The sequence below is a fragment of the Notothenia rossii genome (assembly GCF_949606895.1).
Source record: "Notothenia rossii genome assembly, chromosome: 5".
In the NCBI taxonomy this organism is placed as follows: Eukaryota; Metazoa; Chordata; class Actinopteri; order Perciformes; family Nototheniidae; genus Notothenia; species Notothenia rossii.
The window spans coordinates 44,570,756-44,594,691 of NC_136903.1; the positions used below are offsets into that span (position 1 = coordinate 44,570,756).

General features: G+C 41.9%; 1 protein-coding gene and 2 long non-coding RNA genes across 6 annotated transcripts; 2 read left to right on the forward strand and 1 right to left on the reverse strand.

Annotated features, from left to right (window-relative positions):
- Positions 1-2,670: 2,670 nt before the first annotated feature.
- LOC307040456 lies at positions 2,671-7,118 on the forward strand. The gene is made up of 2 exons (XR_013808498.1): positions 2,671-4,598; positions 5,154-7,118. It is a non-coding gene; the product is annotated as an uncharacterized lncRNA (long non-coding RNA).
- On the reverse strand, positions 4,659-17,347 carry LOC307040455. 3 transcript variants are annotated; one of them, XR_013808495.1, is made up of 3 exons: positions 17,209-17,347; positions 5,911-6,627; positions 4,659-5,731 (listed from the first exon to the last, which is right to left on the reverse strand). It is a non-coding gene; the product is annotated as an uncharacterized lncRNA (long non-coding RNA). The 3 variants fall into 3 exon arrangements; XR_013808496.1 differs by lacking the exon at positions 17,209-17,347 and adding an exon at positions 7,018-7,462; XR_013808497.1 differs by lacking the exon at positions 17,209-17,347 and having other exon boundaries at positions 5,911-6,484; positions 6,567-7,011.
- LOC307040454 (proteasome subunit beta type-3-like) lies at positions 14,856-23,293 on the forward strand. 2 transcript variants are annotated; one of them, XM_079683303.1, is made up of 4 exons: positions 14,856-15,463; positions 20,858-21,042; positions 22,544-22,651; positions 22,753-23,293. In XM_079683303.1, the coding sequence occupies exons 2-4, from the start codon at positions 20,864-20,866 to the stop codon at positions 22,970-22,972; spliced, it is 507 nt and encodes a 168-aa protein (XP_079539429.1). In that variant the 5' UTR covers positions 14,856-15,463; positions 20,858-20,863; the 3' UTR covers positions 22,973-23,293. The 2 variants fall into 2 exon arrangements, with proteins under 2 accessions (XP_079539429.1, XP_079539428.1); XM_079683302.1 differs by lacking the exon at positions 14,856-15,463 and adding an exon at positions 19,323-19,787.
- The last annotated feature ends 643 nt before the right edge of the window (positions 23,294-23,936 follow it).

Sequence of the window (23,936 nt, forward strand, 5' to 3'; positions counted from 1 at the left end):
TTGTGTGGAAAAATGCGGGGATTATGCGGCCTTTTGATAAATATGCGACCTTTTAGAAATCTGCGCCATTTTGCTGATTATGCTGTAAATTCTGCAATCGCAGAATCGCGTTTTTCTGGAGGGTCTAATATATCCACCAGTTTAAGGGAAATAAAACTAGTGTGTTGAGTTATCAGCTGCCAAATCTACCAAATATATGGTGTTCTTAGCTTCCATACCTCCTGTGTTTTATGAGCGACTTATCAAGTCTTAGCAAACGGCATAAAACATGATAAAACATGATAGTACACTGTAAAACATCACCCCATTTAGTTATGTCAAGTTACATTGTCTCTTTTAATTCAAAGAGCTCTGACAAGTTTTTGATTTTGAACTCAGCTTTTCTAGTTTTAGAAGGTTAAACTTACATTTATTCACTGTCTTGACAACTTAAACATTTTGTCACATTGACTCAACTTTCCTTAGCAAGTTATCAGTTGAAAAAAGAAACGGAAGAAAAAGGCGGGAAGGCAGGTTTGAGAGCCACAGAAAAAAATGTATGCTTCCACATTTGAGTTTTAAAAAAAAAAACTCCTCCCTAAACTGAATGCAATGTTTAAGCATGGATGTAATCAACTGGTATATCCTAAAGATGTCAGGTTTGAATTCGGACTAAAGTAAAGGCACATTTTGATCTAAATGAGGACTACTTCCGCTGGCGGAGGAATTCTGTGCACCTGCAGCGGTGATCCAACGGAGGCGGAGTGATACGTTAACCTACAGTCTGAAACATGGTTGCGTTCCAACAGTCCATTTAGCTTAGTAAACTTCCTAACCGAGTGAAATGACCCGGAAGTACGTCAGTGGCAGCCATGTTAAGTGCCGTTCCAATTCTCCAAATGAAAGGAAAGGAGGTTTCAAACTTCCTTTATAACCTCCTTTAGCTTAGGAACCACTGGACCTCCCTAACCGAAAGGAGAGGAGAACATGCTGCCCCACAATGCCTTGCAGCCGCAGCATTTGACGTCACACAACAGTCGGCCGTTCACGGAAACAAACGATTATGACGGAGAAATTATATCATGAAAGTTACGGTGCTTATTAAGCATTTTAAAACGTATGTGGTAAGTTGCCAAAGTGCTTTGTTTTGAACGTTCATCAGTATTATAATCAAAAAGAGAAATATGAACATTAGTTTTTACTGAAATGATCAAATAAAGTCAACATTTCACTGAGCTGTGTGGGGTTTGTTCAACTTTTAAAAGATGTTTGAATGGTGATATACACAGTGATAGGTGTTAAGGACTAACGTTAATAATAAATACATTTGTATTTATTTTAAGATATTTTCATACAATCATACGTATTGGGATCATTTGTATTAATGTGGACCGGAGGGAGAGGGTGACGAGCATAAGTTTCACTTTCCTTTTTTTATTTCAATTACAACTTTGGTCATGAAGAATATGTTTCTCTGTTGTCCACGTTCATAAAGCATAAAGCAGCAGCATCACAGCACGGTGCAGAGTCTCTAGATGAGTCCCTCGTTCTTATTAAACATCCATGTTGTAGTCCGTTGTATAGAACACTGTAGTTTCCATAGTTTCCCCACAGTAGCAGACGCACACCACGACGTCCGCTGGCGCATCATAAACACGTTGGATACCGAAAGTGCATTCGGATTCTCTAAAGTACCGCAGTCTCTTCTCCTAAGTCCTTTTGAATTCTCCTATCCACTATCCCTTAACCCCGTGACGTTTCACTCAGAGGTCAAGGAATAGGAGATAGGGTTAGAATTTAGGAGCTGATTTTTTGATTATCGGAACGCAACCCCGGACTGTATCTGAAAACCGGCTAGAACCGTTACGGTTACGGAGGGCATTTTATTTCTGCTGTGCAAGACAGTAGCCTAATGGTAAGTTTTAATGATTTTAAAACCTTTAATTATTTGCCTGATACTACTACGGTTTGAAAAAAAAAAAAGTATGAAGTTATCTGTGGACGTTGTGCTTACTAATGATAGATGAACATATTAAAGTGTAAGCAAATGGGTTTGTTTTTAACTGTTAATATTTTTAACTTATCTTAATTTACTTCGACATTTAGGTTTGCTTTGACAATTAAGTGGTACGCTTGCTAGCTTAAATTGCTATTAGCAACGTTTGCTGTCAGCTAGCCACACATTCAGGGATAAGGGAGCGATACTGTGTCACTTTTAATGGCTGTACGTGCACTTTGGGTTTAATATTGACCAGTAAAAAATACATTTTTTTATTATGAACTGTATACACTTAAAGACGTGTAATGTGGCGCATGCTGCAAACCCTGGAGGCAACTCGAATCTTTGGAGGGAGATCTACCTTGTCTCCTTTTTTCTCTCCACTCTGCGTGTGTGTGTGTGTGTGTGTGTGTGGGGGGGGCAGGGTAGAGGAGACACGGAGACGACATTTGTGTTGGGTTTTCGTGTGTCTGATATTCAAACTATTACTTTATAAGTTTAAGTATCATACCAAAATGTCATAAGAATAGCTTAGCTTTTTCGGGAATAGTGCGGTGCGTAATGTAGTGTGGGCATCCAAGAGCAGGGTGGGTGGGGTGTAGGATAGAGAGAGGGGTAGAGAGAGGGATAGCAGTAGCGCTTGAGTTTAAATCTAATGTATGGATCACGCCACAACAGGTAAGGGACAGCGCCGTATAGACAAGTTTACGCGCCAAAACACGGGTAGCGCCATGACACTACACAAATGCACTTCATTTCCGCCGGAAGTCTTTTGCACAGCGTCTGTCGGTGTAAACCGATGTAAACAGTCAGACGGGCACTGGTGTAAACACAGCGATTTCGATGCTAACAGTGATGCTAGCTTGGGAACACGATTCTACTTCTTTGACTGGAGATGGCGTTACTCTCCCCCACCCGAATTCAGTGCAAAACTGGGAGGATAACATGACGACGTGGCCCAGCATAAAACCAAAATAAACTGCCTTATTTAGGTCATGCCCACAGGAGCCTGTTGTTTACATAATGCACAATTTACATGATCTCTTTATGCTGTGCAATATATCATATGTGCCTGTACTGTTTGAATGAAAATAAAGTTTGATGTAATTTAATTTCATTATTGCACTGTTATTGCATTATTGCATTTCATATGTTCCTTAGAGTGCTACAATTTCTTTTAACACAGTTCATCATTCATATTAAGCTCATACTGTACATAAATAACACTGAATTAATTAATTGTTGAGAGGAAACTAAAGAAATGGCTTCAACAAGAAAGATCACATGTTTAATCCTAACAGGTATTACAAATTAAAATATAAAAGCAGCCCACACAATTACATCACTATGAAAATATTCATATATAATATTAAAAAATACAATGCATGCAGTATTTGTTGTGTTTATCTGTATTTAATGAACAACATGGCTGGGTGCTGGGTGCTGGTTTGTGGTCGTAGCACTCTCTATCTAACCACTCGTTCAGGTGCTTTCTCGAGTGATTGCAACCAACTACCGCACACGTAGTTCCCGAACCACTTTTCTTCATGTTGTAATTGTTATATCCTCTTTGTCTCTGCGATATCAGTGCTTTGTCGGCACAACGGAGCTAGCTAGCAAAACAAACCCAGTCCGCCAAAACGGAAGTGCATTGCATCGAAGGGAGGAGTTCAGGATGTAGAGCGGAAACGGCTCAATAACTTGTGTATAGATAGAAGAGTTACGACAGCGGAAGTCCAAAAACGGTTATCGTCACGTGGTTCATGCAGACGAGGATTGTTCCCCGGAAGTTCATGGCGGGCAATGTGAATGCATTGATAACAGGAGATAGAACTACGATTTTTGGTAATTATTATTGAATAAAGGTTTTGATTTGCAATATTTATACAACATATCGTTATGTGTATGTATTTACATCAATATGTTTTAAAAAATAAAATAGAATTTGCTAATATTAAGTGATAATATTAGGATTAGTGTGAACAACTAGTTTACATGTTAGGCTAACAGTGCCTTGGTTAAAGAGCCTGTTGCTGTTTATAGCTTTGAATTCTTTAAAACCAATATTATCTTCTTAAACTTGTATGGTAATCAGGAGCATCACTTTCTAATGTTTGATATATTTAGAGGGAGGGGATCTAAAGGAATGCTTCAAAATTCAGATTAGATTAATTTCTACCATTTTCTTAAATTCATGGTAGTTTCAGTAATCCCATGGTAATTGAGGACACAAGTTATCTAAATGACTAATGTCATCTTTATGGCTTTCAGAAAAGACAGGAGACCGACAGGTGACTATCAAAGGATTAGCAGCAGCAGCAGCATAATGATGATGTTAAATGTGTTGTTTTAGGAACATCCATTGCAAATACATGGAATTCAATAAAAATTGAATAGCATATCATGCAGTTTGTCTGTGCCTTTTCCTCCGTGTTGTCCTGGTTTGCTGTGCTGCCTCCTAGTCGCCACCATGGTTTGCTGTGCTGCCTGGGGATGCTCAAATCGCTCCGAGAAAGGAGTACGAATGTACGGCTTCCCCACTGACACAGAGCGCAGGAAAAAATGGCTGGCTCAAGTCAGCAGGAGCAATTTCACGACCAACAGCAAAAAAATATGTGAGGTTATTATATACAAACACTGCATTTTCACTTTTTCACAAAACGAAAACCACGCCATTGGGAAAGCTTAATGTTTTGTTTTATACAAAAAAACAGGGAAAGGCTTGAAAAACACAGAGTTGAGACTCAGGGTGCAGGGTGAGGGTCTCAGTGCAGGTATTCAGGCTCCATTGAATCCCCCTCTGGTTCTTGTGCTGAAAGAGGGAGTAACAGACAGGAGAAAGGGTTATACACACCTATATAGCACACCTATTGGATGGGAAATTGCCTTGGGGAGATAAGGTGTGGTCTTTGTTCCCAACTGAAGTTATGGAACTTTATTATTTGTGAGTTTAACAAAGTATGACAAATGGCATCAGTAACAGATGTGATATGAATTTCTATAAAGTTGTCTCACATTCTTGGTCATATTTTATATACAGTATGTAATGAGTATAACATGTCCAGTAAGTATAAAGTGTTTCCTAATACTGTGTATTCAACCACTATGGAATATGTATGTGGGCAGACAAAACTGAGTGGTTCTGTGTGTCAAGTAACCTCAAGTCACTCCGCAGGCACATTTTGATGCAGACCAGTTTGTCAAGACAAAAAAGGGCAAGACTAGGCTGAGAGCAGAGGCTATACCCACCATCTTCGTGCGTCGCCCTGTGGTCAAAAAGAGAAGGGCCCCTGCACCACGATTCACCCCGGGACCTGTATCTACAAAGCCCATAGCTCATGATCACAGCTATAGTGTGAAAGGTGACACAGGTATAATAAGTATGAACTCTTAGTAACAAAAGTCATATTTCTTATTTTTAAGTGGTATAATATTTTAAATGTTCGCAAATCTACAGTGCCATGTCTTCTACTTACATTAGTCTCAAAAATTGAGGGAAGAAGGGATGAGGAGACTGAGAGAAAGGAAAGTGAGGGTGAAGAAAGAGAGGACATGGCTAGTGAGGAGAGACAGGGAGGGTGGACAACACCCACTCAGCCAGCAGCCAGTCAGCATACGAGGGAACCAGCAGCCAGTCAGCATACGAGGGAACCAGCAGCCAGTCAGCATACGAGGGAACCAGCAGCCAGTCAGCATACAAGGGAACCAGCAGCCAGTCAGCATACGAGGGAACCAGCAGCCAGTCAAACAGATCTATTAAAACAATTAAAGAGAAAATTAAAGAGCCAAGAAGGAATCACCAAAAAAGCAAAGTCTGCACTAAGAAAAATCAGGAAGGAAAATGCAGCTCTCAAGAAAACAATGAAAATTAGGGACAACAAATATAAGAAAACGTTTTCAAAAGACCAACTTAAGGCATTAGGCAGACTCACCACAAAGGGGATAAAATGGAGCAATGAGACAATTAAGAAGGCTTTAAAAATCCGCTTTGCGTGCGGACCAACGGGTTACAAAACTCTGCAGGAATTGCAGATTCCCCTTCCAGGAATAAGGACACTGCAAAGAAGGATGCAATGTGTTAAGTTTGAGCCTGGTGTGTAACAGCTAACATCACTGCCCCTCCACCCGTAAAATCACTGCCCCTCCACCTGCCAACATCACTGCCCTCCACCTGCCAGCACCCAGCCAGAGGAGCGCAAATAACAAAAACAAGCAAGGTGTCCCGTCATGTACCTGGAAGTTTGGGTTGGCAAAATGGAGTAAGAGAGGGACTTGAAAAACCTTGGTGGCTTTCTACTCATGTTGTTACAGTTGTCTTGGTTACAGCTCTCAAGTTTTTTTTTGTGCCATTTCCACATCTTTAGAAAATATGAAATAAATGAAGTGAAATCAATCTCTTCTCTGGAGAACAAACTTTGATTTCTCTGTCTTGTGAGTTTGCAGTCTTGCAGTTTTGCTCCTCCACCTGTAACATCACTGCTCCTCCACCTGCCATACAGTAGGTTACTAACACGATTACTTATATAATACAGTGATAGAATACATGTTTAGTATGCTTACTTATATAAAACAGTAGTATTAAACTTACCTTGTGTTTTCACTCTCACTTAAGTCCCTCTCCCTTTGCCATCAATCCAAAATCAGCTGAGCTGCAACATTATACAGACAGGTAATAATCAACATAATCACAAGGACACAATATGGCTCTGCTAAAAACACTCACTCTTACACGCACCAAAGTTATATTTATCTAATATTTAACTCCCTCCACCCCCGCATACAATCCCGTTTATAAGCCCCTCTTCTCTAATTCAACAACGTTGGACGAAATGACATTAAGAGAACGGAATTTACAATTAAAAGGCTGTTCAACGTGTGTTGCTAACTTGATCCGGTATCCTAGCTTTATCTGTTATCTGTAAACGTTCCCTAAATCTACTAATTTAGGGATAATCCACTGACATCCTTTAATACACATGTTAATTTGAATCAGATGTACTGATAATATCCGCAATATAAATCTTTAAACTTCTTCTTACCTTTAAAAGTCCGTCACGAACGGTCTATTATGCTGCAACTCTACAGCTCTGCTAGCCTTGGCGCTAACTTCCGGGGAACGATTGAGAGGCTCCGCGATCCGCCATTGCTTTAAAAAAGTGGTCCATTGGAGTGAACGGAGATGACGTAACTCTCAGTCTATACGGCGCTGGTAAGGGATAATGTGCAGCGACGCGGTCATTATGGGGAAAATAACACCCGACAGGCTGATCGGGGCCCTTTCTCATTTCATCAAATCCCCCTCCTCGACTCCTCGACTCCTCGGTCCTCCGGTAGTGACCCGGAAATGAATTTCAGCGCGCCATGTTGAAGGAGATCTCATTTTTCTAAATGCACTTCGAGGATCGAGCTTCGAGGAGGCTCTCTGGAGGAGCTATAACCGAGGATACACTGATGGGTCCTCCACGGTCCTCCACGACTCCTTCATGGATGCATTTCCGGGAATAGAGATGTTTCAAAGAGTCGTGACGCACGGCCTGACTTATCTCAGCCAATGACAGCTCTGCATGCATCCCCTGGATATTATTGTAATAACTGCTTTCATCGCGACGCGATGTTTACAGAGAGAACAGCTGTGAGGTCCGTGCAGAAACCTGAGCAGTGTGTATAATATATATCACTCAGTATAACAGGCCTACTCTCTTTATTTGCTTTAGTTTAGTAGATATCTACAAACAAAGAGTCGATATTTATCTAAAACCATGTAGTGCTTCACATAATAAAATACACAACGGCTGTAGCCTGTTTTAGGAGCTGTAGGTGCGTGTGTGTGGTACGGTGTGTGCGTAGGTGCAGCGGACAGACAGGTCTCAGTTGGTTTGGTGTCCTCTGCTTACTTTTAATACTTGTAAATAAAACTTTTGGCCCGTAATTTATTTTCCTCATTGGAGCGACCAAAGAGGGGAGATTGGGGTATATCCAGTCTCTGATAGTGTTACGTTATTATGCGAGTGCTCTTTTTGATTCTGAAATTGTATATATTTATATAAATATATACTGTGTGTGTGTGTGTGTGTGTGTGTGTGTGTGTGTGGCCTGTTATTGTCTCATTATACCGCACTGTGAATGAATTAAAAGTAAATATATAAGTCATCATGAACACATCTGTCCATCAGACAGAGTGCTGCTGTGTTTCCTGTCATCATTAATGGACGTCTCTTTAAAATGACTGCTCAGAGGAGAGGAGTTCTCATTTCTCTAACCGCCTGCTTCTTCCCCTCCTCTCTCCTCGGTTCCCCTCCTCGGCTCCTCCGCTCGCATCTCCTGTGGGCGGGACTAAGTGTCGAGGATAGGAGTCGAGGAGGGGAGTTAGAGAAATGAGAAAGGGCCCAGGAGCCGGGCCCAGGAGCCCGACGCGAAGCGGAGGGATCTAGATCTGCATGAAGGGTGTTTTTACTTTCAAATTCTAGCGCACTCGAGCTGGTTTCTCCAAAATTGCATACCTCACCTTTAAGTTGCTGATAATACTATTACATAAGTAATGGAGTATAATATCATATACTCCATCATTTCATTACAATTGAGGACTTTCAATGTGGTACAACTATTATTACTGAACTATAGGATACTATACTTCAACAACATAAAGCATGTAGGGCTACTATTTCTTGCCGTTATGTTTTGGATTCCTCTCTTTAAATTACTACTGAAATATTTCCTGGAAGGACTAGATGCCATGGTTCCAAGTCTGTTGGAGGCTTACAAAGCTGCTGTAGCATCTGGAAGAAGGTTGGCCATGAGTGGTGTTCTGCAGTGTCTTCAGAAAGAGTCAAGTATTTTACAGAGAAACTATTACCAAAAATGTGCAAAGATAAGGATTCTAGCTTGGCTATCATATTTACCTATCCTTGTCTTTTCCCCCCCTGGAGGACACAAACCAGAACAGAAGAATGGCTGCCCTACTCGGTCTTCCAATATTTATTGCAGAGGATTCCTGCAACGTTATCAGGATGTGTGATGTAAGCAGGGGTTAAATTGGGATTTGATATGTGGGGGGGCTCCGTGTGGAAGGGTGTGGGGGGGTGTCGAAGATCTCATGATTTTACCTTAAGGGCTATACTGTATATGAGGCCCTAAAGCAACTTCTCCATTATCTGTATCAAATGCAAACATTGATGCCACCAAATGACACAATACAAATAGCAATTACTTAATTTTAATTCATTAGATCTTAAATTATTAATGTACACACAAAAATGTTTACAAATATCCAACCTTCAAATTGCTATTTTAAATCATCATTGCTCTGCACACTTGCTAGACAACATTTTTGATGAAATCTCAGTTATAGGGCTGCAAGATTATGGCCAAAAGTATGCTGTACATTTCACTGTAAACAATTTAATCATCACCAAAAGTCGATGTTATTATGACCGATCAGAACTCAGTTTTATGCACCCGCATACATACATTTAGCTTGGTTTAGGAAACGGGCTCCGTGTTACAGGACGGGTCGCGTGGTTTCGCGGCTCCGCTGCAGACTCCGGGCGGGCGGGCGGGGTGGCTACGGGCTGCCACTCCTGATCGGAGCAGAGACACACGTTCACCAAGCCAAAAAACTATATCCGGTGACAGAGATCTGCTATTTGAAAGTAAAGTCAACACATATCGATCGACACTAAATATAGTCTATATTAAGAACGAAAAAAGTTTTAACATATCGTTTTTGGTATATGAGAAATTTGCGAGGGTGATGATAGAGCATCGTCCTATGTGCCGGGGCTTAGCCCCGGACAGCCCCGGCCCAATTTAACCCCTGGATGTAAGTTACTATATTACTATATATTATACATTTACTTTTCTCTCGCTTAATTTGAGGTTTTGCCATAGCCAATATAATGCTCATTGTTACAATATTGTGTATTGTTTAAGTATTACTATTGTTAATTTAGGAATTGCAATAATTAGGCTACTGAAAAAATTATGACCTTGCAATTTGTCGTGTTTTTATTTCAAGTTTGGAACAGTCAATTAAAATGTATGTGTCTTTGTTATTTGGCTCATGAAGAAACCCTCGATGTGATCCTGAAAGGAATGCAGGTTGGACTGTTGATTGGACATGAAGGCCCTCTGCTTGACTCATTTCCTCTGGAAGTCTTCAATGTGGCTGTGGTGGTAGAAGAGAAGATCATCCTACATGACCTCCGAGATGTGCCCACAGGCTTCACCATGTTAATGGGGCAATCTACTGCCTCAACCTCGAGTACCCCCGCAACATGAAATACTCTTTTGAGTTCCTTCAAAAGGTCGTCATGACCATCAAACCAGACCAGTGCTCCGCAAGAATCCATGGACTCAGAAATAAACTGCTGAGATATCACCTCTAAACAAATGACTGTGTCATAGCTCCTTGAAGAAGGGAGTTTCTGTTTTGGACTGTTATTCAACATATTGTTCTTGTTTTCAGCAGTGTAGTTTGTAAAGTGCATGTGTGCAGATATGAACACAGCTGCTGAGATTGTTAACAAACTAATGCACATTTCAAGCCCTTATTGAGAGGAAACTGTTTTTGGGGTCTCCTACATTGTTCAACTAACATTGTTCATCTAACAAACATAATTTGTGTATCCAGCAATATAGTTTGTACAATAGAGCAGGGGTTCCCAAAGTGGGGGACCCCGACGGGGGGTCGCGAGATGATTTCAGAATCCTCTTGATGTGACCCCTGAGGTGTTTTAAAAATATATATTTAAAAAATATATTTTCTAATTATTATTATTTGTATTATTATTAATAATAATAACGTGTGCATAGACATTTTGTATTATGTAAGTCTGTTTAATAGGTAAGCGGGACAAATAAAGAATTTTGATTCTGACAGATTTACGACAGTATCATTTGCAGCTCAAAGGTCACTTTACAGCACCACATTAAATATCAGAGACGTAAAACACACATCAACTATACTAGTATATTTCTTCTGAACAGCTCTTTAATACATTTTTCAAAATGAAACGTTGGTTAATACCAACTATTGAGAAGGCAGACAGGCCAGCGGAGAAGGCAGCGGAGGAGAGCGGAGAGCCGCCATCAAAAAGGCCGTCGACTTCTTGCGCGGGAAGAGGAGGAGGAGACGACAACCGTAAGGCGGTCCATGAGCAGTCTGACCAGCCTTCATCCAAGTGTCGCAAGTATCGAGAGGAATACATCCAGTACGGATTCACATGCCTCATTATCAATGAAGCACAACATCCCCAATGGGTAGTGTGCACTGAGGTTCTTGCACATGAGAGCTTAAAGCCCGTAAAAATGCTCAGACATTTAAACACGAAGCACCCCTCTCTTGCTACTAAACCAGCAGATTTTTTCCGCCGAAAGCAGAGAGAATTGCAAGGCCAAAAGAAAGTTATAATTAACCAAGCAACAATCCCTACCAAGGCTCAAAAGGCATCATATGAGGTGGCATATTTAATTGCACAGGCAAAAAAGCCACACACAATCGGGGAAACCCTAATTAAACCTGCTGCTATCGCTGTGAGTAAGGCAATGCACGGGGATAAACAGGCACGGGAGCTGGAAGCAGTGCCGCTGTCTGACGGGACCATATCCCGGCACATCACGGACATGGCCCAGGATATCAAGTGTCAGCTGATTGAAAGAGTGAAGAAAGGGACATATGCTTTGCAGTTAGACGAATCCACAGATATGTCAAACTCTGCCCAACTGCTTGTTTTTGCCAGATACAGTTGTAATGGAAAACTTGATGAGGACATACTATTTTGCACCCCGCTGGAGCTAAAGTGCACAGGCGAGGACATTTTCACAAAACTTGACAACAAAATAAAAGAGGGACTGTCTTGGGATGAGTGCATCGGTGTGGGTACAGATGGTGCTGGAGCAATGCTGGGGAAAAAGAGATGACTAAAAGCAAGAGTCTTACAAGTGGCGCCCCACGTTATCTTTACGCACTGTATTATCCACAGAGAAGCTCTAGCAAGTAAAACGCTTAACCCAGAGCTTAAAAGTGTTCTTGAGACGGCGATAAAAAATGGTCAACTACATCAAATCCCGTCCACCAGGCTGTTTGCCAATCTCTGCAACGAACTGGGATTGGAGCATCAGGGCCTGCTGTTCCACATAGAAGTCAGGTGGCTTTCAAGGGGAAATGTTCTCAGTCGCCTGTATGAACTGCGGGACGAGGTGCGCTTATTTCTCACAGAGCATGGGTCCCAGCTCGCTGACCACCTGACAGACCCTGACTGGTTAACAAGGCTGTCTTGCATATTTGACAGACTGAACGGACTTAACCTGTCATTGCAAGGTGAAAACACAAGCATCATGTCCTTGAATGATAAAATCTGCGCATTCAAGAGGAAAGTGGATCGCTGGACTGCGCGAGTTGAAATGGAGAGGATTGACATGTTTACTGAGCTGGAGGAATTCATAGAGGAAAATGAACTTAGTGTTAACTCTGTGGAGAAGTCTATCACTACCCACCTGCAAGCCCTCCTGGAACACTTTAACAAGTATTTCCCAGAGGAAGCAGCTCCGGAAAAATATGACTGGATAAGATCGACAATTTTGTTTGTGTTTTAAGCAACTATTAGGCAAATAAATTAATAACCTATCCGTTTGAGAACCCCTTGGAACCCCTTATCCCATTTTGATGGTTGACATCTCATTTGAACAGTGAAAGCCAGAATGACAGCAGGGGTGAATTTCATTTTATAATTTTGCAATAAGTCAAAGATCTGTTTACTGCATATTATACAAATGCTTGTCATGTAGGCATACTGGAGATGGAAAGGCTTCAGTCAGTGTTGTAACTGAGATTCTTACCGTTCCAATGATGAATGGGATGTGTAGGAGCAGGATCGGCTCCAGAACATCTCTCTCTCTCTCTCTCTCTCTCTCTCTCTCTCTCTCTCTCTCTCTCTCTCTCTCTCTCTCTCACCTGAAAGCAGTGTGCGAAATACGGGGGGATCCGGGGGAGCTCGACCCCCCCGTTTAACACCTGAGCCCCCCTGAAAGCCTCAACAGCAACATTTAGGGGGGGTCTGAAATTATAATATGTATTTGTCACTTGCAATGGTCACTAAAATGTTTTTAAGCCTACTATGTCCAGTATTCATAATTCAAAACATTTATTCACAAATAACTTCTATTTTGGCTGTCAAAAGCAGAGCCAGCCGCTTGACACGGGTACGCTGCGTGACGCGGACACAAATTATGCAAATTAGCCATGCGCGGCAAAGAGGAGAGAAAGACGTTACATTGTCTGAGAGAAAGCTAAACCAAAGTGTTTCACTCGCGCACTTTGGGTTCACATCCAAAAAAGTGACACCACGAGATGACCAAGAGACACCCAGAGATGATGCTGATGACGCAGCAGCTAGCACAGCACTCGCTACCAGAACCGTTAGCGAGTCGGGGGCTCCTGTCCCGCCCAGTCACTCCCCAGAAGGAGGTGAAGTTGAGGCAGAGCGCTCAGAAGACGCAGCAGGTGCGGAGGTAGCTGCTACTGCTGCTAGTGACTTTCCGCCGGGTGGTTGGACAACGAAGCAGGTGGGCGAATGGAAAGACCGCAACCCTTGGCTTGACATTAAGGCTGGAAAGTTAGGATGCTTAGTGTGTAGGAAAGCAAAAACGTTGCTACTCTCAGAAAAGGGACCGGGTTTACACCTCTCGGAAGAATGGATCAATGGTGATGTTACTAGCCCTGATGCAAAACAGCTACGAAAGAAGATATACAAACACAGGGACAGCCAGGCCCACACAAGGTCAGTGGAAATAGTACAGATGAAAGACAAAGAAACCCTCCAAAACTGTTTCATTGATGTACAGTCCGATTTACTCAAGAAAACAACAGTCTCGTTTAGAACAGCTTACACCGTAGCAAAGGAAAAGCTATCTTATAAAAAGCTCAACCCCCTCATGACAATGCAGGAGCTGAATGGAGCCGAAGTTGGGAATATCCACAAATCTGACCATGCATGCGCAGAAATAATAAGTCACATTGCAAAGGAAATGCGCCGCAAGTTCGTCTCTAATGTGAAAGAAATGGATTCAAAGGTATCAATCACAATTGATGAAAGTACCGTTCACGGTCGTCCCTATCTAATCATTTACGTAAGATGTGATGTCAGTGGTAAGGGGGATGTAGATAATGTTTTCCTGGATATAGTGGAACTCACAGATGGGGTCGATGCTGAATCAATTTATAACTCGATGATGGCGAGTCTATATAAAGCTGGAATGGATGATGACTTTTTGAAGACGCACCTAATAAGCATAGCCACCGATGGGGCTGCAGTGCTCACGGGAAAAGCCAGTGGGCTTGTCGTCAGACTCAAAAACAATTTTCCGAACGTGCAGTCTGTACACTGCCTGGCGCACAGACTAGAACTGTCAGTCAAAGATGCTCTTAAAGATGTGGGTGGCACTAATCACTTTGAGATATTTATTTCACATTTATACTCACTCTACAATCAGTCAACCAGGAATTCCAGATTGCTGGAAGAAGCAGCGGCCGAGCTCAACATGGAAATACTGAAAATAGGTCAATCAGATGGGTTGCCAGCAGCTTTAAAACAGTAAAAGCTGTATGGAAAGATTTCCCCGCACTAGCACTCCATTTTAAAACATCCAGTGAGAACGCATCACGTAATGATCTTGAGAGGCAAAAATACAAGGGACTTCTCAAGCACCTAACCAACTCAGGATTCGTGGAAGATTTGGCTGTCATGAAAGACATCCTGCGTGAACTCCAGAGCCTGTCTCTCAAGCTGCAGAGAAGAGAAATGACACTTGTGGACTCAAGTGTCCACATCAAACAAACTATCAATGTTTTGACCGCCATGAAGACGACCGGGGGGAGATCAACGAAGAAGGCTGAACAGGGCGTCTCATAGGGCTTTTTTAAGGACGTAGAGCTGACAGAAGGCAGGGGGAAAATAAACAAGCCTCGTTTTTATGAATCGGTGGTTGCTACTCTAACCAAGCGCTTACCGGAGTCAAGCTTGGTCCAGACGCTCAAAGCTCTTGATAAGCGCTTTTGGCCAGGAGAGCGGGAAGACTTGACTTTGTATGGCGAACAAGAAGTACACCGTCTGGCTAAATCGCTCGGAGAACCAGCCGGGGACGCCGTGGGGCAGTTTAGAGACTGGAAATTGCAGGGCACTCCACCGGGCAAAACACTGGAACGGCTATGCATAGCAAGTCGCACTTACCTCCCCACGTCTGCTGAGTGCGAGAGAGGCTTTTCCGCCGTGAATAACACCGACAACCAGAGCCGCAACAGGTTGCGCGAGGAGAGCCTGTCTTCGCTTCTGTTTGTGGACCTAAACGGACCCCCTTTGGACAAATTCGACCCAGTGCCGTTCGTGAAAAGCTGGATTAGAGCAGGACATCGCCTCTCTTCTTCTTGGAAACCAGGACGGCAACGAGAAGAAGTCGAGCCAAGGCATCTTTGGTCTATTCTCACTTAAGGTAAAAGACTATTTTTTCGATCTTTGCTGTGCATAAGATGAGCGTGTGCGTATGTCCTGTGTGGATTCCGGGGTTAAGAAGAAAAGCATAATTAGCCTTGGCGTTCAAGTTGGTGTGTGTGTGTGTGTGTGTGTGTGTGTGTGTGTGTGTGTGTGTGTGTGTGTGTGTGTGTGTGTGTGTGTGTGTGCAGGCCTGCCCCTCCCTACACGCAGATCACACAGACTGTGTGTGTGTGTGTGTGTGTGTGTGTGTGTGTGTGTGTGTGTGTGTGTGTGTGTGTGTGTGTGTGTGTGAGACCAGCTCTGCTCCCATTTCCTCGCATAGAATCGAAAACAGATGGTTCTTTAACGGTCGCGTATTAATTCATATGAACGTTAGAATATATAATTATTTGACAGCGCCCCGGTTGAGAAACGCTGCTACTACTGATTGTCTTGGATTGCATCCATGAAATATTGTATAGGCCTACTGCATATTGAGAAATCTTCGACCGGTATATTGCGCAATAAACGGGAGATGGGGACCCCCCGATTATTGACGGGTATTTCGCACACTGACCCCACCCATTTTCACATAAACATGACGTGTTGCTATAGCAACGCCTTTTGTCTACTGCGGTTCCCACTACTGACTGTAGTGAATGAGTGCGCTCCCGCTCACCGAAGACTGCTCGCGCTGGGCTCCGCAGCAAACAGCTGTGGGGCGATTTGAAAGTACGTTATGCTGGCCGGGGTGTCTAAATAATGCTTCCGGGCCAGCGGGCCATTTATAATGTCGAGCCCTGTTCATATGAACAGCTGAGACTCCACAGATCAGGTCAGAGGGCCTGGCGATCCACTAGCAAAACAAACATGCAGTTGGCTATTAACCTTACTGTTTTTACTCACAGTAACCAACTAATAATTTTCATAAAGTGCATATTTATTCCAAACTCACAATATATATATATCCTTCCAGTAATAAAACGTAATGCACAATGCAATGGTACACAGTATCCAAAGTCTTTAGGCACTGGTTGGAGGCATTCATGTAAAGCAGATCGCCAGAATCCAATACTGGTAAAAACGTTACAGAGATCAAATGTTTCCTTGTCTGAAAGGAGAAACCTAATTTTAAAACAACATTTTCAGTGTGTGACTTGAAAGATAAGTTCTGATCAATAATAAAACCTAGATATTTGTATGTAGTGACCCTTTCAATGTCAATGTCAGTCCCTTGAACAGTATAAATGTTGGGGAGAAAATAAGTTAACTTTTTGCCATTTGAAAATATAATGAGTTTGGATTTGTCTGCATTTAATACTAACTTGAGTTGAGATAAATTAGATGGAATAACATCATGAACAATAAATAACAGTATCATCTGCATAAAAATGGAAAGCAGCCTTTGATAAATTATTGCAGAGATTATTTACATATATGGTGAAATTATTGCTCGGGTTCCATCTACTTTCAGTGTGTAAAAGGAGTCTCCTATTTCCTCCACGATAGCCTCAGTCACCACATTGCTGAGTGTACTTATGAGTTCATTTAGCATTTCGTGACAAGTGTAAGTGGCGTTTCGAAGGATTGATTTCACTACATCAGCCAATTTGGGGTCTTTTTTTATCGTATAGTCCAGCAGGGAGAGGAAAAGGCCACTGCCCCCAGGGAGAGGGGCAGTGACATGTTATCAAAAGCCTCTATCTTCCCTCGTAAAGGCAGCTGGTTTTCCACCAGAAATCAATAAGAGAGGAGATATAATACCTGTTTTTTCGTAGTTGGTCTGCGTTAACAAGTGTAGAAATCTCCTTTCCAGTGCTGGCACGCCTCTCGCTCCTTCCACATTGCATAGCAAGAGAGATGCTCCTTTGAATTTGCATGTTTCTGAAATCCCTTGTCTCTCTCCACCGCATTTTTCCAGATACGGAAGCCAACAGACATAAATGCATCCATTCTCCGGGTTTTGCTAGACTGCCGACAGCAGAAACAAAATGCAACATCGGCCTTGACACTGTATTCAAGCCAGTCTCGGTTGTGATACCAAGCAGAGACAGAACGAACGCCTCCTGCCAGTGAGGATGGTGTAAGGGTACTGTTTTAAGAAGATTTGTTTGGGCTGATCAGTTCCAATATTGTCTATGGGTTGTTGAATTCCAGCGCTAACGTTAGCTGCAGCAGGTGGATGGGCTTGGCTAGCAGGTTGGCTGGTCGAAGAGCACGGCTCCAGCTCTTCAGAGGTGGTGCCGCCGGCGATGCTGGAGATGGGTGCATTATTCCCTTCGTTTTCAGGAGGTGGAGGAGTTGGAGGAGGCCGTGTAGCAGCCGCACTTTGCAGCCATTTACGTATATCCATTAGTTTATTACTGTCCGACAGTCCGAGCATTAGCTTCGTCTCACTGACTTTCTAATTATGCGCGCATTTTTTGAATTAATAACAACAAATCAAAGGCCGGGGTCATTGGTCAAGAAACACACCAATCACCAGTGAGCACACCTCAGGCTGTGTTTTTATTTATATTCTTTATTTCTGATTTATTTCACACAAAAAAGATTTAGTGGAAACGTTTTCACTTATAATATGATAAAAAAATTAATTTAAAAAACGGCAAAGTGGCAGGGCTTGCCTGGCCTGGCAGGGGGGGCACAGTGACTCATTTGGGGGGGCATGACCCGCGAATGCCCACCCATGACGCCGACCCTGTGTAGGAGCCACATATGAAGCCATTTCTGTGTTTGTTACGATACATGTTTTTGAGTCACTATAGGTGCTGGGCGTGTCATTGGATTTGTGTGGTGACGTTTGTGCTTATATCCGGTTGTTTTTACCTGCGCACTTGGTAATAGATGGACATCCACAGTGTTTTTTCTCTTGTTTAGTCCCTCGCGGCACTTTGTTTAAGATTACTGCCGCAATATTAAGTCAACAAAAAAGACTTGTACCACAGCGTGGATCTACGGAAATCGAGGATACGGAGATTCCTAGGATCGATCTGTGACGCAGTGGAATTAAAAGGAAACATTGAAACGCCGTGTTCGCCGCTGTATTGGAGAGCGGCTTAAGGAAACTTCAGCGTACTGCCGGGAGGATAAAAAAAGACTGACGGACAATCCACACAGCAGCAGGAGCGAGCGGTATGTAACTTCTTCATTCATGCTGTGTAAATGTTTGTTAGAACACAGTGCGAATAAGTTACTGCTGCGTGTCCATTGGGGACTGACGGCCCGTCTACACTACAGGCATAAACAAATCTTGAAGCTGGGCGTGTCTGAAGCTTGGCAATTTTTTGCGACCAACAACCAATCACATGAATCTCCCGCCCCCGACATACAAAGCAATAGCAATGCTAAAACGAAGTAAACTGGATATAAACTCTCCAAACAGGCGAAAAACCTACTAGTTTCACCCACTGTCTCTGCCACCTCCCTCCATGCCTGGTTCCTCCGGTTTGTATCCCGGTAAATAGTTCTGGTCGTAAAGAACCGGGTGATTTGCTACCGTAATATCTCGTTTGGAATATGAGGAAATGAACTGCGGTCTGGCTCTCCCAGCTTGCACGCGGTTTGATTGGCTAGCGCTTGCACTGGCGGGATTTGCATAAACGGGATTTGATTGGCTGATGCCAAGCATCGAGCCTCAAAAGTTGAACATTGTTCAACTTTTGATGCCGATAGATGCTCGTGACTCTTGCAAAGCCATGCCATGCTCCCCACAATGCAGTTCGGCGAAGATTAAAAATCTTCTACGTCACCCCATTCAAGTGAATGGGCGAACCGTTGAAAGCATTTTTCGATGCCTGTAGTGTAGACGGGCCGTGACTTGTTGCTTGCGTGTGTTGGTTTTTGCCGCTAGAGGTTGTGTGGATTGGAGCATTTATTGTTCATTCATTAAAACATTAAAAGGATATGTCAATAAGTGGATCAAATTCAGATGTCAATGTGGCAAAAATGGATGAACAAAAGAGAGAGTCGATACTCACTGCCAAGGCTTTGGCAAATAAAATGGAAAAGCTCCAAAAGGAACGTCAATCAAAGGTTCACAAAATGAAAAGTGTAATTAGAACAATGAAGGATCTCATGCAAAGGGATGACAACGCCTCACAAATACAAACTCAACTTGAACATTTAATTCAACTGGTTAAAGAAACCACCCTGTTACACAAGTCTGTAATATCTTGGTTTCAGTCACGTGACTTCTATGACGCGCGAAATTCAAGTGGAGGTCAGGAAGTGAAAACGCAATCATTCATCAACGCAGGAATCATGGAGGAAACCGACTATGTCAAACAATTAAATGAACCTGCAGGCCGCAGATATCGTGAAAAAATCACAACACACTCACAATGGTAAGAGCACCAGACATTAGATCACATGCCAATGTGTTTTTAGGTAAATGGTCAAATGTAACTAGTATTTAAGGGTAACAGTTACAAGAGATGGCTAAGCTAATGTTGGTAGCCAGCTAGCTTAAATAGACTTCTCCATCCTGCTTAAACTTAGCAAATATTCAATGAAAACATATTTTAAGTTTGGGGTTGCAAGTAACTTCAATCTCACAACTCTAAACATTTCAATATATTCAATGTTGTAGTTAATTATACAAAACATTTCATTGTGATGGTAGCCGGGGCATAGCTGCAATGCTAAATACTTAGCTTACTTAGCTGCACACGAGCTAACGTTGTGTCTTGTAGGCTAACTTAACTGTTACAATCATTCCCCGAATTCCCTTTAATGGCATTATGATTCAATAAATCCGGTTCACTTAAAGGGCTGATGTTGCGTTTGGGTCAACATCAGCTAACGTTTGGTTAATTAGACTTTGCTAGTTTGGTTAGCTAAGGCTTCAACCTACTAAGCTAGTCAGCAATTTGTTAATGTGAGTCCACTGACAGCAGACAACTGCAACAACTTCAACAACCCAGCAACGAGGTTTCACTATACATCATTACATTTAAACATGTATAACGCGGGATAATAAAGACTTTGGTTCAATAATAATGTTCTACAACTACACTTTTTATTTTATCTTACTTTTATTTATTTTGATCGTTGAAATGATTTTAGATGAACGTTATGCTCCATGTTTACACATTTGGGTGGTTGGAAATAACCCTGAGTCATGTTTTTGGTCCTTAAATGAAATACATAGATTTCAGTCATTTATTTTGAGGACAACATTATTCAGTATCTTATTTGCATGTTGCAAATAATACATATTCTTAGGATATTCTTTACATGTTATGCTGTATAGAAGGGCCTCAACTTAAACTTAATTTTTATTTCAATGAATGTGCATAAAAATGAGCTTTATGTTTAAATAGTTTGATTTGTCTCTTTAATCAGTTGTTTGATCTATCAATGGTTTAAGCTCTGACTAACTTAACTCTTCTTACGTTTCTCCTTCTTCATCCAGTCTATTATGTCCTATAACGGAGGGGCCGTCATGGCCATGCGAGGGAAGAGCTGTGTGGCGATAGCAGCGGACTGGAGGTTTGGCATCCAGGCTCAAATGGTCACCACAGACTTACAGAAGATCTTCCCCATGGGAGATAAGCTGTATATTGGGCTGGCAGGACTGGCCACTGATGTTCAGACAGTGTGAGTGTGTAGACCTCCACCTTGTTCTCTCAAAGTGGCTAAACAGTTGTGAACACCAAGGTACTATGATGACAGGATTGATATTTATAAAGCTACAACTCTCAGATCTAGACTAAGTAAGACTTCTCATTTAGAGAAAGCCTGGAGTGTCAAGTACAATACTACACCTATAATGTTTATACCAACAACAAAAGTGTTGTAGTTGAATAGTATTACTATTAGGGCCGGGACTCGATTAAAAAAATTAATCTAATTAATTACAGGCTTTGTAATTAATTAATCGCAATTAATCGCATTTTTAATCACATTTAAATATTTGACCTGAGAACAGTGAGAAGCAATTTTTTTCACATGGATTTTAGTATACCATTGAATAATGACTGAATACATAAGCTTAAGCAACAAAACATTGTTTATTTTTTGCAAGGTGGTACTTAACAAAGACCAACAGAAAAGTGCAATCTTTGCCATAAAGTGTAGCAATAGCATATTTAGGAATATAGTACATTTCAGAGATTCAGGTAGCCTATAGGTAGGCAGACCTTCTGTAAACTATAACACTTTGTTTTTTAAGTAAAACACAATACTTGCAAGTACATTCAGAACATTGGAAACCCTGACTATTAGAAAACATCTCTCTGTTGCTTCTGAGGCCATAACAGACTTTGTTGATTTACCAACAGTTGATTTAAAAAATCTAATCAATTTCAGTCCAACTCTCTCAATAACCTTGGCCAAAACAATAAACAGTTCAACATAAAGTGCCAGTTGCACCAACAACATAATAAATAGTTCAACATAAAGTGTACCATTTAAAATAAAATTAAAAAGTGCCAGTGATTGACCTCAATCCCTCCTATTCTTCCAATATCCTGATGAAAAATAAAATCTCTCTGTTGCATAGGCCACTGTTTGATCAACGCGAATTGGGTGTGGGTCCTTGTACTCCGAGTCGGGCTAACGTCCACGCTAGCTTCCACGCTAGCTGCTATATGTTTTGCATTGAGGTGATACTTGAGGCTTGATATGCTGCGGTGATATGCAAATTCCTTTTTGCATAATTTGCAAACAACCGTGCTCTTATCGATGCTTCCATCCGTCCGTTTTTTAAAACAAAATGTCCCATCCACGGGGCCAACCAAAGCGGTCTCATCAGCTTCTTCGTTCACGTTTGACTATTGTTCAATGTGGTTTGTTGTTGTTTGAAGTCATGAACGTTAGTTGGTGCTCCAGTATAATCGGTACCCCTGAAACTCATCCAGTGAGAAACGTTCCGCGGTGCAAAAATAAGTGCGATTAAAATGCGTTAATTTTTGTGTAATTAATTAATCTTAATTAACGCGTAAAAGTCCCGGCCCTAATTACTATGCATTCTAATAAATAGGGGAGAAAACATTATTAGAAATTCTGCTATCCATAGCTTTGAAATAAGTTAGATTTGTGATGACTGAATTCAATGTAAATATCTGAGGATTGATGGACGTCTTTGCCTTGTGTGTAGATCCCAGAGGCTTAAATTCAGACTGAACCTGTACGAGCTGAAGGAGGGTCGCCAGATCAAGCCCAAGACATTCATGAGCATGGTGTCCAACCTGTTGTACGAGAAGAGGTGAGTGCACTGAACTTAATATAGACCCATGTCCACATTTAAGCTGCTTACAGTAGGCACAAATACCTGCATAAATGGTAAATATGTCATGCTCTCATCAGGTTTGGGCCATACTACATCAAGCCTGTGATCGCCGGAATAGATCCAAAAACCTCCGAACCATTCATCTGCTCCTTGGATCTGATTGGCTGCCCCATGGTGACAGAAGACTTTGTTGTGAGCGGAAGTTGTGGTTCTCTCCTTGTTGCATTATTATTTGCACAGTGGCAGCTCTTTAACCTGCATTACAGTACCTTCAGATTCACTGACCACACTCACTAGAGAAAGTAGGGCTGTGTGATATATTGCTATTGTAAAAAACATGTTTACTGAAAAGATTAAATGATACTAGGAAGACTGAATAATACATGGTTTCTTATTTACAATAACCCTCAATGGCCATACATGGGAGCGTCACCAGACCAATTGTCATCTCTAGAATATTGTTGAATGAATTAAGCCTGAATGTAGATGAAAGTTGTATATTGATTAGGGCTACACAATTTACAACACACAAAAAGATGTTTACTGAAAAGACTTGAACACAAGATGTTTGAACACAAAAAGATGTTTACTGAAAAGATTAAATGATACTGAATAATACATGGTTTCTTATTTACAAGACTACAGCTCCATGACTTTACTCCAATGGGACGACAGACACTGACAGATTAGACAAGGCACAGCAAATGACCCCAATCTTGTCAATTAATGCTAGTGCCTCACCTGGTTTTGTTAGCATGTGCTCTATGGGCACAGCTCTGCTTTGCAGAATCGGATATTTTCTTCTGACTAATCCTATGACTCTTTCGACATGAATACGCACATTAGCTATTTTTCTTGTCTCTTCCACCTCGTATGCTGACAGCTGACTTTCCCCCCTGGTGAATGCAGGCATCTTTAGTGAAGCACAGTAAAATCCCACACTATCGCCAATATCGAACCCACGGTCTGCTAGGACAATATCTCCAGGTAACAGGTTTTTTAGGAGCCCACTCTGTATTGTGATCTGTTTATCACTAACTCTTCCTTCCCAGGCACAAGATATGTAAGTGACATAGCCTTCGGGAGCAACACCAATCAGAAATTTAACAGAATGGTGATGCTTGTAGTTGGACCATGTTTGTGCTCTAGCTAGTAAATTAGAGGGCCTCTCAATAAAAACTTCAAAACAGTCAACAATCACAGCAACTCTACATCCAAATGCCTGTCTGAATCCCATTGGCATTGTAGCTTGAAGTACATG

What these genes read in the sequence shown, in the direction of transcription:
- LOC307040454 (XM_079683302.1), top strand. An exon ending in GCCACTGATGTTCAGACAGT is followed by an intron (nt 21,043 to 22,543) that starts GTGAGTGTGTAG and finishes CCTTGTGTGTAG; the next exon opens with ATCCCAGAGGCTTAAATTCA. An exon ending in AACCTGTTGTACGAGAAGAG is followed by an intron (nt 22,652 to 22,752) that starts GTGAGTGCACTG and finishes TGCTCTCATCAG; the next exon opens with GTTTGGGCCATACTACATCA.